This window comes from Nomascus leucogenys, chromosome 5 (assembly GCF_006542625.1).
Source record: "Nomascus leucogenys isolate Asia chromosome 5, Asia_NLE_v1, whole genome shotgun sequence".
Taxonomy (NCBI): Eukaryota; Metazoa; Chordata; class Mammalia; order Primates; family Hylobatidae; genus Nomascus; species Nomascus leucogenys.
This window is the reverse complement of record NC_044385.1, coordinates 39,068,741-39,081,710: the sequence shown is the minus strand read 5'-3', so window position 1 is coordinate 39,081,710 and position 12,970 is coordinate 39,068,741. Positions and strand designations below refer to the sequence as shown.

The 12,970-nt window shown below is 41.5% G+C and overlaps 1 protein-coding gene across 3 annotated transcripts in view; it reads right to left on the bottom strand.

The window, feature by feature from the left end:
* FGGY (FGGY carbohydrate kinase domain containing) overlaps positions 1-12,970 on the bottom strand; it is a 445,679-nt gene that overhangs the window by 140,909 nt on the left and 291,800 nt on the right. For all 3 annotated transcript variants that reach the window (XM_030812917.1, XM_003265147.4, XM_030812918.1), the window contains exon 9: positions 8,339-8,446. In XM_030812917.1, the coding sequence (XP_030668777.1) occupies positions 8,339-8,446 (108 nt within the window). The remainder of the gene's footprint in view (positions 1-8,338; positions 8,447-12,970) is intronic.

Genomic DNA, 12,970 nt, shown 5'->3' with positions numbered 1-12,970 from the left:
ACATTTGGCTTGGTTCCAAGCCTTTGCTATTGTGAATAGTGCCACAATAAACATACGTGTGCATGTGTCTTTAGAGCAGCATGATTTATAATCCTTTGGGTATATACCCAGTAATGGGATGGCTGGGTCAAATGGTATGTCTAGTTCTAGATCCCTGAGGAATCGCCACACTGACTTCCACAATGGTTGAAGTAGTTTACAGTCCCACCAACAGTGTAAAAGTGTTCCTATTTCTCCACATCCTCTCAAGCACCTGTTGTTTCCTGACTTTTTAATGATCGCCATTCTAACTGGTGTGAGATGGTATCTCATTGTGGTTTTGATTTGCATTTCTCTGATGGCCAGTGAAGATGAGCATTTTTTCATGTGTCCTTTGGCTGCATAAATGTCTTCTTTTGAGAAGTGTCTCTTCATATTCTTCGCCCACTTGTTGATGGGGTTGTTTTTTTCTTGTAATTCTGTTTGAGTTCATTGTAGATTCTGGATATTAGCCCTTTGTCAGATGAGTAGATTGCAAAAATTTTCTCCCATTCCGTAGGTTGTCTGTTCACTCTGATGGTAGTTTCTTTTGCTGTGCAGAAGCTCTTTAGTTTAATGAGATCCCATTTGTCAATTTTGGCTTTTGTTGCCATTGCTTTTGGTGTTTTAGACATGAAGTCCTTGCCCACGCCTATGTCCTGAATGGTATTGCCCAGGCTTTCTTCTAGGGTTTTTATGGTTTTAGGTCTAACATTTAAGTCTTTAATCCATCTTGAATTAATTTTTGTATAAGGTGTAAGGAAGGGATCCAGTTTCAGCTTTCCCCATATGGTTAGCCAGTTTTCCCAGCACCATTTATTAAATGGGGAATCCTTTCTCCATTTCTTGTTTTTGTCATGTTGGTCAAAGATCAGATGGTTGTAGATATGCGGCATTATTTCTGAGGGCTCTGTTCTGTTCCATTGGTCTATATCTCTGTGTTGGTACCAGTACCATGCTGTTTTGGTTGCTGTAGCCTTGTAGTATAGTTTGAAGTCAGGTAGCGTGATGCCTCCAGCTTTGTTCTTTTGGCTTAGGATTGACTTGGCAAGGTGGGCTCTTTTTTGGTTCCATATGAACTTTAAAGTAGTTTTTTCCAATTCTGTGAAGAAAGTCATTGGTAGCTTGATGGGGATGGCACTGAATCTACAAATTACCCTTAGGCAGTATGGCCATTTTCAGGATATTGATTCTTCCTACACGAGTGTGGAATGTTCTTCCATTTGTTTGTATCCTCTTTTATTTTATTGAGCAGCGGTTTGTAGTTCTCCTTGAAGAGGTCCTTCACATCCCTTGTAAGTTGGATTCCTAGGTATTTTATTCTCTTTGAAGCAATTGTGAATCGGAGTTCACTCATGATTTGGCTCTCTGTTTGTCTGTTATTGGTGTATAAGAATGCTTGTGATTTTTGCACATTGATTTTGTATCCTGAGACTTTGCTGAAGTTGCTTATCAGCTTAAGGAGATTTTGGGCTGAGACAATGGGGTTTTCTAGATGTGTAATCATGTCATCTGCAAACAGGGACAATTTGACTTCCTCTTTTCCTAATCAAATACCCTTTATTTCCTTCTCCTGCCTGATTGCCCTGGCCAGAACTTCCAACACTACGTTGAATAGGAGTGGAGAGAGAGGGCATCCCTGTCTTGTGCCAGTTTTCAAAGGGAAGGCTTCCAATTTTTGCCCATTCAGTATGATATTGGCTGTGGGTTTGTCATAGATAGCTCTTATTATTTTGAGATACGTCCCATCAGTACCTAATTTATTGAGAGTTTTTAGCATGAAGGGTTGTTGAATTTTGTCAAAGGCCTTTTCTGCATCTATTGAGATAACCATGTGGTTTTTGTCATTGGTTCTGTTTATATGCTGGATTATGTTTATTGATTTTCATATGTTGAACCAGCCTTGCATCCCGGGGATGAAGCCCACTTGATTATGGTGGATAAGCTTTTTGATGTGCTGCTGGATTCGGTTTGCCAGTATTTTATGGAGCATTTTTGCATCGATGTTCATCAGGAATATTGGTCTAAAATTCTTTTTTTGTTGTGGCTCTGCCAGGCTTTGGTATCAGGATGATGCTGGCCTCATAAAATGAGTTAGAGAGGATTCCCTCTTTTTCTGTTGATTGGAATACTTTGCGAAGGAATGGTGCCAGCTCCTCCTTGTACCTCTGGTAGAATTCGGCTGTGAATCCATCTGGTCCTGGACTTTTTTTGGTTGGTAAGCTATTAAATATTGCCTCAATTTCAGAGCCTGTTATTGCTCTATTCAGAGATTCAACTTCTTCCTGGTTTAGTCTTGGGAGGGTGTATGTGTCCAGGAATTTATCCATTTCTTCTAGATTTTCTAGTTTATTTGCGTAGAGGTGTTTATAGTATTCTCTGATGGTAGTTTGTATTCCTGTGGGATCCACGGTGATATCCCCTTTATCATTTTTTATTGTGTCTATTTGATTCTTCTCTCTTTTCTTCTTTATTAGTCTTGCTAGCAGTCTATCAATCTTGTTGATCTTTTCAAAAAACCAGCTCCTGGATTCATTGCTTTTTGAAGGTTTTTTTGTGTCTCTATTTCCTTCAGTTCTGCTCTGATTTTAGTTATTTCTTGCCTTCTGCTAGCTTTTGAATGTGTTTGCCCTTGCTTCTCTAGTTCTTTTAATTGTGATGTTAGGGTGTCAATTTTAGATCTTTCCTGCTTTCTCTTGTGGGCATTTAGTGCTATAAATTTCCCTCTACATATTGCTTTAAATGTGTCCCAGAGATTCTGGTATGTTTTGTCTTTGTGCTTGTTGGTTTCAAAGAACATCTTTATTTCTGCCTTCATTTCGTTATGTACCCAATAGTCATTCAGGAGCAGGTTGTTCAGTTTCCATGTAATTGAGCGGTTTTGAGTGAATTTCTTAATCCTGAGTTCTAGTTTGATTGCACTGTGGTCTGAGAGACAGTTTGTTATAATTTTTGTTCTTTTACATTTGCTGAGGAGAGCTTTACTTCTAACTATGCGGTCAGTTTTGGAATAGGTGTGGTGTGATGCTGAAAAGAATGTATATTCTGTTGATTTGGGATGGAGAGTTCTGTAGATGTCTATTAGGTCTGCTTGGTGCAGAGCTGAATTCAATTCCTGGATATCCTTGTTAACTTTCTGTGTCGTTGATCTGTCTAATGTTTACAGTGGAGTGTTAAAGTCTCCTATTATTGTGTGGGAGTCTAAGTCTCTTTGTAGGTCTCTAAGGACTTACTTTATGAATCTGGGTGCTCCTGTATTGGGTGCATATATAGTTAGGATAGTTAGCTCTTCTTGTTGAATTCATCCCTTTACCATTATGTAATGGCCTTCTTTGTCTCTTTTGATCTTTGTTGGTTTAAAGTCTGTTTTATCAGAGACTAGGATTGCAACCCCTGCCTTTTTTTGTTTTCCATTTGCTTGGTAGATCTTCCTCCATCCCTTTATTTTGAGCCCATGTGTCTCTGCATGTGAGATGGGTTTCCTGAATACAGAACACTGAAAGTTCTTGACTCTTTATCCAATTTGCCAGTCTGTGTCTTTTAATTGGAGCATTTAGCCCATTTACATTTAAGGTTAATATTGTTATGTGTGAATTTGATCCTGTCATTAACATGTTAGCTGGTTATTTTGCTAGTTAGTTGATGCAGTTTCTTCTTAGCCTCGATGGTCTTTACAATTTGGCATGTTTTTGCAATGGCTGGTATTGGTTGTTCCTTTCCATGTTTAGTGCTTCCTTCAGGAGCTCTTGTAAGGCAGGCCTGTTGGTGACAAAATGTTTCAGCATTTGCTTGTCGGTGAAGTATTTTATTTCTCCTTCACTTATGAAGCTTAGTTTGGCTGGATATGAAATTCCGGGTTGAAAATTCTTTTCTTTAAGAATGTTGAATATTGGTCCCCACTCTCTTCTGGCTTGTAGAGTTTCTGCCGAGAGATCAGCTGTTAGTCTGATGGGCTTCCCTTTGTGGGTAACCCGACCTTTCTCTCTGGCTGCCCTTAACATTTTTTCTTTCATTTCAACTTTGGTGAATCTGACAATTATGTGTCTTGGAGTTGCTCTTCTCGAGGAGTATCTTTGTGGTGTTCTCTGTATTTCCTGAATCTGAATGTTGGCCTGCCCTGCTAGATTGGGGAAGTTCTCCTGGACAATGTCCTGCAGAGTGTTTTCCAACTTGGTTCCATTCTCCCCGTCACTTTCAGGTACACCAATCAGACGTAGATTTGGTCTTTTCACATAGTCCCATATTTCTTGGAGGCTTTGTTCATTTCTTATTATTCTTATTTCTCTAAACTTCTCTTCTTGCTTCATTTCATTCATTTGATATTCCATCACTGATACCTTTTCTTCCAGTTGATCGAATCAGCTCCTGAGGCTTGTGCATTGGTCGCGTAGTTCTCGTGCAGTGATTTTCAGCTCCATCAGGTCCTTTAAGGACTTCTCTGCAGTGGTTATTCTAGTTAGCCATTCATCTAATCTTTTTTCAAGGTTTTTAACTTCTTTGCCATGGGTTCAAACTTCCTCCTTTAGCTGGGAGTAGTTTGATCGTCTGAAGCCTTCTTCTCTCAACTCATCAGTCATTCTCTGTCCAGCTTTGTTCCATTGCTGGTAAGGAGCTGCGTTCCTTTGGAGGAGGAGAGGTGCTCAGTTTTTAGAATTTTCCGTTTTTCTGCTCTGTTTTATCCCCATCTTTGTGGTTTTATTTACCTTTGGTCTTTGATGATGGTGACGTACAGATGGGGTTTTGGTGTGGATGTCCTTTCTGTTTGTTAGTTTTCCTTCTAACAGTCAGGACCCTCAGCTGCAGGTCTGTTGGAGTTCGCTGGAGGTGTACTCCAGATCCTGAGTATCACCATGGAGGCTGCAGAACAGCAAATACTGCAGAAATGTTGCTGCCTGATCCTTCCTCTGTAAGCTTTGTCTCAGAGGGGCACCTGGTTGTATGAGGTGTCAGTCGGCCCCTACTGGGAGGTGTGTCCCAGTTAGGCTACTGGGGGAGTCAGGGACCCACTTGAGGAGGCAGTCTGTGCATTCTCAGATCTCAGTCTCTGTGCTGGGAGAGCCACTGCTCTCTTCAAAGCTGTCAGACAGGGATGTTTAAGTGTACAGAAGTTTCTGCTGCCTTTTGTTCAGCTATGCCCTGCCCCCAGAGGTGGAGTCTACAGAGGCAGGAAGGCCTCCTTGAGCTGCAGTGGGCTCCACCCAGTTAGAGCTTCCAGGCTGCTTTGTTTACCTACTCAAGCCTCAGCAATAGTGGGCGCCCCTCCCCCAGCCTCGCTGCTGCATTGCAGTTGGATCTGAGGCTGCTGTGCTAGCAGTGAGCAAGGCTCCGTGGGCGTGGGACCCTCCGAGCCCGGCACGGGATATAATCTCCTGGTGTGCCATTTGCTAAGACCATTGGAAAAGTGCAGTATTAGGGTGGGAGTGACCCAATTTTCCAAGTGCCATCTTTCAGGGCTTTCCTTGGCTAGGAAAGGGAATTCCTGGACCCCTTGTGCTTCCCGGATGAGGCAATGCCTCGCCCTGCTTCGGCTCACAGTCCGTGGGCTGCACCCACTGTCCTGTACCCACTGTCTGAGAAGCCCCAGTGAGATGAACCCGGTACCTCAGTTGGAAATGCAGCAATCACTCGTCTTCTGCATCACTCATGCTGGGAGCTATAGACTGGAGCTGTTCCTGTTTGGCCATCTTGGAACTCTGCAGCACTATTTACAATAGGAAAGACATGGAACCAACCCAAATGCCCATCAGTGATAGACTGGATTAAGAAATTGTGGCACATATACACCATGGAATACCATGCATTCATAAAAAGGAATGAGATCATGTCCTTTGCAGGGACATGGATGAAGCTGGAAGCCATCATCCTCAGCAAACTAACCCAGGAACAGAAAACCAAACACTGCATGTTCTCACTCACAAGTGGGAGTTGAACAATGAGAACACATGGACACAGAGAGGGGAACAACACATACTGGGGCAAGTCGGGGAGTTGGGGGCAAGGGGAGGGAGAGCACTAGGACACATAGCTAATGCATGGAGGGCTTAAAACATAAATGATGGGTTGACAGGTGCAGGAAACCACCATGGCACACATATTCCTGTGTAACAAACCTGCAGGTTCTGCACTTGTATCCCGGAACTTAAAGTAAAATAAAGTAAGTTGACTAAGTACATAGCACAAGTTTAAATAGGAGAATATAAAGTGGGCTGCATTTCTGCTGTACTGTAGCCATAGATGATGTCTTCCTTCTCAACTTTTCTAGCATTGGTTACTGAGACCAATCAAACATGATTTATTTCATACTCAGGGATTCCCCATCCAAGTATGAGCTCCTTAAAACCAGGGACTGATGAGGTCCAATTCATTTAATTCATTTCTATAGCCTGGCACAACAGTAATGCACAGAACATGCTCTTTGAATCCATCTACCCACCTATGCTTCCATTTACTTTGAAAGAGAATTTGAGGCAGTCATGTATAAAATAGGATTATACTAAGAAATGTAAACTCACAGATATTTGCATGCACATCCAGCTTTAGATAAGATCATTTTCAATTGGCTGAACATTTAGAAGAATTGGTAGGCAAATCAGATCATAACATAAGCAGATATTTTCAATTTAACAGTAAATGTGAGTGTGTGTAACCGAGCCTAGGTCTCACTTTCTCTGTATTCCACATTTGATCTCTCAGAAGCCTGCCAATCTCTTGACCTCAATTCCCAGTCATCATTATTACTGTCCTCATTCAAGTCCTTGTGGCTTTTTGTCTGTTGACTAACCTACTAAAACTAGTCTCCCTGCCTCTGGCCATGTGTCCTCAGGCCTTTACCCTCATGGCTTCTAAGCAGAGATTTTTACAACTGAGATATAAACATGTCCACATACTCTTCTAATCTTTCACTGGTTCCCCTTGGTCTGCTAGACAAAGTTCAATTCCTTAACATGTTTTACAGAGATGTGGTCTCTGCCCTGCTCTCTAACTTTTATTGTAAGCCATTTTTCTAAGAATAGTTTGTGCCACAGCTGAACTTCTGGACTATTTGCCATTACCCTTAAATTAGCCTTGTTATTTTTCACTTCCATGTCTTTCTTCCCATACAAGTTTCCTACCAAGTAGACTATCTGTACCCTTCTTTGCCTGGTTTGTCCTTATTTATCTTTTAAGGCTCAGCACCAATGCCTTCTCCTCTGCAAAGAGTTTCCTAACCTAGCTTTGTGCCAACTCTGTACCGTGTACTTCTGTTATAGCATTCATCTCACTTTTATGAATCTTCTTTCTCCCCTATTGGACAACCTTAATAATTCAACAAGTTTGTATTAAGTACCTTCTATGGACCTGGCACTGAGCTGGATACAAAGAGAACTTGTCTTTATTTTGTGGGGTTTTTTTTGAGACGGAGTTTCACTCTTGTTGCCCAGGCTGGAGTGCAGTGGTGCAATCTCAGTTCACTGTAATCTGTGCTGCCCAGATTCAAGTGATTCTCCTGTCTTACGAGAGTATCTGAGTAGCTGAGATTACAGGCACCCACCATCAAGCCCGGCTAATTTTTGTATTTTTAGTAGAGATGAGGTTTCACCATGTTGGCCAGGCTGTCCTTGAGCTTCCGACCTCAGGTGGTGTGCCCACCCCAGCCTCCCAAAGTGCTGGTATTACAGGCATGAGCCACTGTGTCCCGCATGGCCCTTGTCTTTAAGGAGCTCAGAGTGTTCTAGAAAAGGGGATTAGTAACCAATAAGAATAACAGAGTGTGCTAAGAGCTGGAGTTGGATCTTAAAGGACAAATAAAATTATTGAGGTGGTAAAGAACTCTCCAAGCAGGGAAAGAAGCCTGTATAAAGGGACAGAGAAGTGCAATGACAGGAGGCATGGAGAAGCTGTGAGGAGAGCAATCTAGTGTAAATAACAGGCATATGTGTGGGACTGGAAGGGATAGACCGTGAAGTGTATAATGTAGCCAGAATATTACCTGAGCCATGTCTCAAGGGGCTATGGGGAAAACTGAAGGATTTGGGCTGGGGAGTAACATTTCATTTTCACAAAGTAGAATATCACTCTCATCACTCTGAGAAAAATGGATTAACATAAGGAAAGATCAGGTGGGAAGAAGGGCTGGTCATCACTGCCTGCTATAACACTTCTTCCTTGAGCAACATATGCTGCACGTGTATGACATGTTAGGCTGTGCACTAAGAGAAAGTACACCCCGATTAAGGGGTCTGCAAATCCTCCAGATACTGGGTATATGGGTCATGTGACAAGATGGACTAATCAATGACATAAAAACATCCATGACGCTATTGAGAAAGTGTCAACTTACCAATTTTCCAGTAACGCTCTGACCACCTTCATTCAGCCAGAACCCAGGTACCATGGCTGAGAAATAAGGCCCCCAGACGCCTGGTACAAAAATCGGGTCTTTGCTGATCTGGAAAGAAAGATGGAAAATATGTGAAAACACTGACTCTCAGGGGTAGAGGAAGGGTTCTCCTCCTAATAGTTCTATGACCATGGAATTCAGCTTCTTATTGAATGCCTTTTATGGTAGGGAAGTCACTCTCTCCCAAGAAAGGCCATGGCTCCTTTTTTTAGAAACTTTCCTGAAAAATTCATTTAAATGTCAAGGTAATAAAAATGATCATTTTGGAAAGAAACTGATAAGGTGTTTCCCTGTTGGCTCCCTCACTATGGCAGAGATTGCAAAGGTGGTCCCCATTCTCCACCCTTCCTGTGTCAACACCCCTTGCAATGAGACTTTGCAGGTCCTCACATTGAGATGTGGGTCTATCTCCCTACCCCTTCAATCTATGCCAGTCTTGTGACTTGTTTTGCCAAGAGAATGAGGAAGATGTGACACTGGGCCAGTTTTCCAAGCCTAGGTCTCAAAAGGGCTGTGTGCTTCTGTTCTGTCTTTCGCTCCTCAAACTTGGCCACAAGAACATGCCCTGACAAGGCTGCTGGGTGACAGGAGATGTGCAACAGAGCTGAGTCTGTTCGGTTGTCTCAGGTGATGTCCAAGATATATGAAAGAACCCAGGTAACACCAGCAAATATTCGTAGGTGGCCAGCATTGACTAGCCCAGATCATCAGACTCACCTAGCCAACCAATAAACTTGTGAGCAAAAATAAATGTCTACTGTTGTTTGTCACTAAGGTTTTCTATTTGTCTGTAACTTAGCATTTGGGGGACTATAATAACTGATAGATTTCTTTCCTTTTACAAATATGTACTGCTCCCTAATAGCAATCCTGTCCCCCTATTGGGTGCTGGGGACACAAAGATGAATCAGAGTTCTTACTTTCAAGAAGCTCCCATCTAGTGGAGGAGCTATAAAAATAAATAGACAAATAGAACATAGTGTGGTTCACAAGACGGTAAAGACAAAATACAAAATATTGTGGATGGGCACAGGAGGTGAGGAATGTGCTAAAGATTATACAAAGATAGAGGCCACCGTTTAGATATATACCCCAAGGCCAACTGTCCAGAGTCAAGTGGTAAAACTTGTCATTCTGATTTCCCTGACTTGCTAGCTCTCATTATAAACAAAGCATAAAACATAAGCTTTATCTCCCTGTCAGCATGATTTGATGAAATTAAAACATAAGCTTTAGGTCCTTGTCAGCATGATTCAGGGAAATTAAATCAATAGACTATAGACAAATCAGTTTAAACAGTCCTGTTTCCCCTGAAAAAAAAACTGTTAATACATAACAGCCAATGACTAAAAAGGTCAAAATACTTTCTCTTTAATGCTTCATAAACTGCACTGTTAACTGCCATAAGGTGAGCTTCTTACCACTTGAAGTCTTGCTGATGGCAATTGGTACTTTTTGTAAGATAGTAAACTTTCAAATTTTCCCTAACTTGTTCTCATTTATTTTTGACAAGTGGAATGGTACAGAGGTGGCTTCTTAGAGAAAGGGACATAAGTTAAGTTTGAAAAGACTAGTAGGATTTTGCTAAAGTGAAACAGGCATTCCAGGTAGAGGGAAGAGCTTGAACAAAGCCATGTGGGTAAGAGAGGTGATCTTAGTAATCAAGATAGTGCCATTTTTTTAACTTTTTATTTTATTATTATTATTATTTTTTAGCAGACCATAGCAGTCCCTTCAACTGTAAGGAAAGCATTTAAAGAGATGAACTAGAACAGGTGGGGATAGACCATGTGTTCATTCATCTGCAGTGGTACATGCTTCTCATCTATTCAGCAGTAAGGAATGCTGAAGTCATATTTATGGCCACAGAAATGTTTAGCTAGAGGGTAGGGGAGAAAAGGGAGTTAGGCATACAAGTTGTATTCCAGCAGGTCTTGAGGCTGGGCAGAAAATCTATTCATTTATATATTTCACAAATATTTACTCAGCCCTTACTATGTGCTTGGTAATGTGCTAGGCCCAGAGGATACAGAAGTGATTACTAGCATTTTAGCATGGGGACAGACCTTCTTTGTCTTGACCTCAGCTACCCCAGTTCTCTCTTTACTAAACTAGTGATTCCTCAAATCAGTAGGATTTCCAACCCCAAAAGGGGAAGGGGGGGAAGGAAGGCAAAAAACAAAAACAGCATAACATTGTCAACTTTAAATTTTGTCAAATAAGGACAATTTTTCAAATGGGACATTTTAACATCAAAATAGAATAATCTCAGGAGAAAAAAGATAGGCTTTCATAAAAGTAAGTTCAGCTTACATTAACATATACATTCATTTCTTTACTGGTTCAACAGATGTTTCCTGAGTTCCCAGTCCAGGTCTGTGCCAGGCACAGAGATAAATGGTGAACAAGAGCATAGTGCCCCTCCTCATAGAGCATCCGATCTTGAGAGGGAAGCAGACAAGAGTGAACAATTACGCAGGTTTGGCCAGGACTTTCCCAGTTTCAGCACTGAAAGTCTTGCCTTCTGGAAAACCCCTCAGTTTCAGCCAAACTGGGACAATTGGCTACCTTAAGACAAATATTAATCAGGTCATTACACAAATATGTAATTACCAACTGTGAGAAGTAAATGAGGGAAAGCCAAAAGGTAGTAAGAGAGCACACAAGTGAGGTACCTAATTCAGTCTAGGTGACAGGGAATGCTTCTCTGAGTAAATGGTATACGAATTAAGATTTAAAACATGCATGGAAATTATTCAGGTGGGTGAGTGTGAGTGTGGTGTGTATGAGAGAGAAAGAATGCATGAGTGAGCTACGGCAAATGTTCCAGCCACAAGGAGAGCATACTAACTGGTACTTATTTTCACCACTTTGCCTTTCTTTGCCCAGTGAAAATTTTATCAAGTGCCAATTCTAGAAATTGCTTTCCTAAGTCCCAGAACTTCTTTGAGATGAATGAGGCAGTCCATATTCATTACCACTTAGGACCCAGGGTTTGCACAGGTAGAGCCAAAGCCAAGTCATCTCTTTCTGTGTCCTGCAGCCTCTTGCTTCCAGAACTCTTGGCCCCATTTGACAGATTAGAGAGGTTGTGTAAGTTGTCTATGGTTAGTACATGGATGACCACCATGGGATTTGGACTGAGGCAGATGTTGACCTCAAACTCTATGATAATGCTCTTTACTTGTATGCATAAATTGCTTAGGAAGGATACACTTCACTTCCCTTCTTCCCATCCCCTGTCCCACAGTTTTGGGATGTTACTGCATCAGCTGCAGCAAGACTTCATTAGAAGATTGTGGCTTTGCTGCTTTGCTGCTCAGAAATGTCAGAGAATGGTTTTGCTTGGCTCTGTCCAGGGAGAAAGTTTTGAGTTGACCTCTGTTTGTGCCCACTCATCTGGAATAGCACATGCTTCTCAGACATCCTGTGTAAGCAAGGAAACAAAGAGTACTTCTAGTCACTCTCAAACCCTGTGTTCTTAGAAGAATCTAGGAATTCCTAGTTTGTTTTGAGAGACAGAGAAAGAACGCACACTTGTGTACTTATGCATTGTTTAATCTTTTGCAACAAACCTAAATATTTAAAAATCTTTTTGTGAAAGCTCCTTCCATGCTGATGGCTGTCTTGGCCTGGAGGCTGCTCCATGACCCTAAAGAAGGGGAGCTCATCATACCACATTGATGACAGGTGTCTATGCAGGACACTGACTTCCCAGTAATAACGGCACTGTTGGCAGCAACAACAATAGTTGAGACTTACTGTGTACTTAGTAAAGACCTGATTCTAAGCATATTACATGTATTAAATCACTTAATCTTCACAGTAACTCTAAGGGAAAATTCTGTTATTATTCCTATTGTACAGATATGTAGACTGAGGTAGAGAGTTAAATAACGTGCCCAGTGTTACAAAAACTGAAAGCAGTCAGGCATCAGGGTCTGTATTTGTCCCTGCCAAATTATAGTCTTAATTTTAGGCTACCATTACTTCTTTGAGTCTTTCATCTGTTCTGAAGGGCAGAAAGCAAAGGCCATTAGAGCCAACACAGACTTACTCAAACTGAACATAACCTTGTGGCCTTGATGACAAGTAGGTTAGGGAATCTTCATTTCTAAAAAGTTTCCATTAAGTGTTTCCTGATATACCAGTGAACAACAGAAGAGAAAGTATGGGTCGGGACAAAGGCCCATCGTGATTCTAGTCCTGACTCTGCCCAATTCTCAGCTAGGTGATCTTACATAAGGTAGCCTTTCTGAGCCTCAGTTTCCTCAACTCCAAAATGGGAGGAATGCAAGAATGCTGGAGGGCTTTTGTAAAGATTAAGTAAGCTGTCACATATAAATGGTTTATTATATGTTAAACACTAAATAAAAGTTAGCTCTCCTTGAAATGAGGCTTGTATGATGGCATAGTCAGGTGACTGGCTGAACAACCATAGGCAATAGTAATCACAACATGTAAGGGGGTCTCCAGATTTGTCCTTGGTCTTGGTTTAATCAATATGCTTAATAATGGAGTAGAAGATGATATAGAAGAAAAGCTTATATTTTCAGATGCTAACACTTGGAA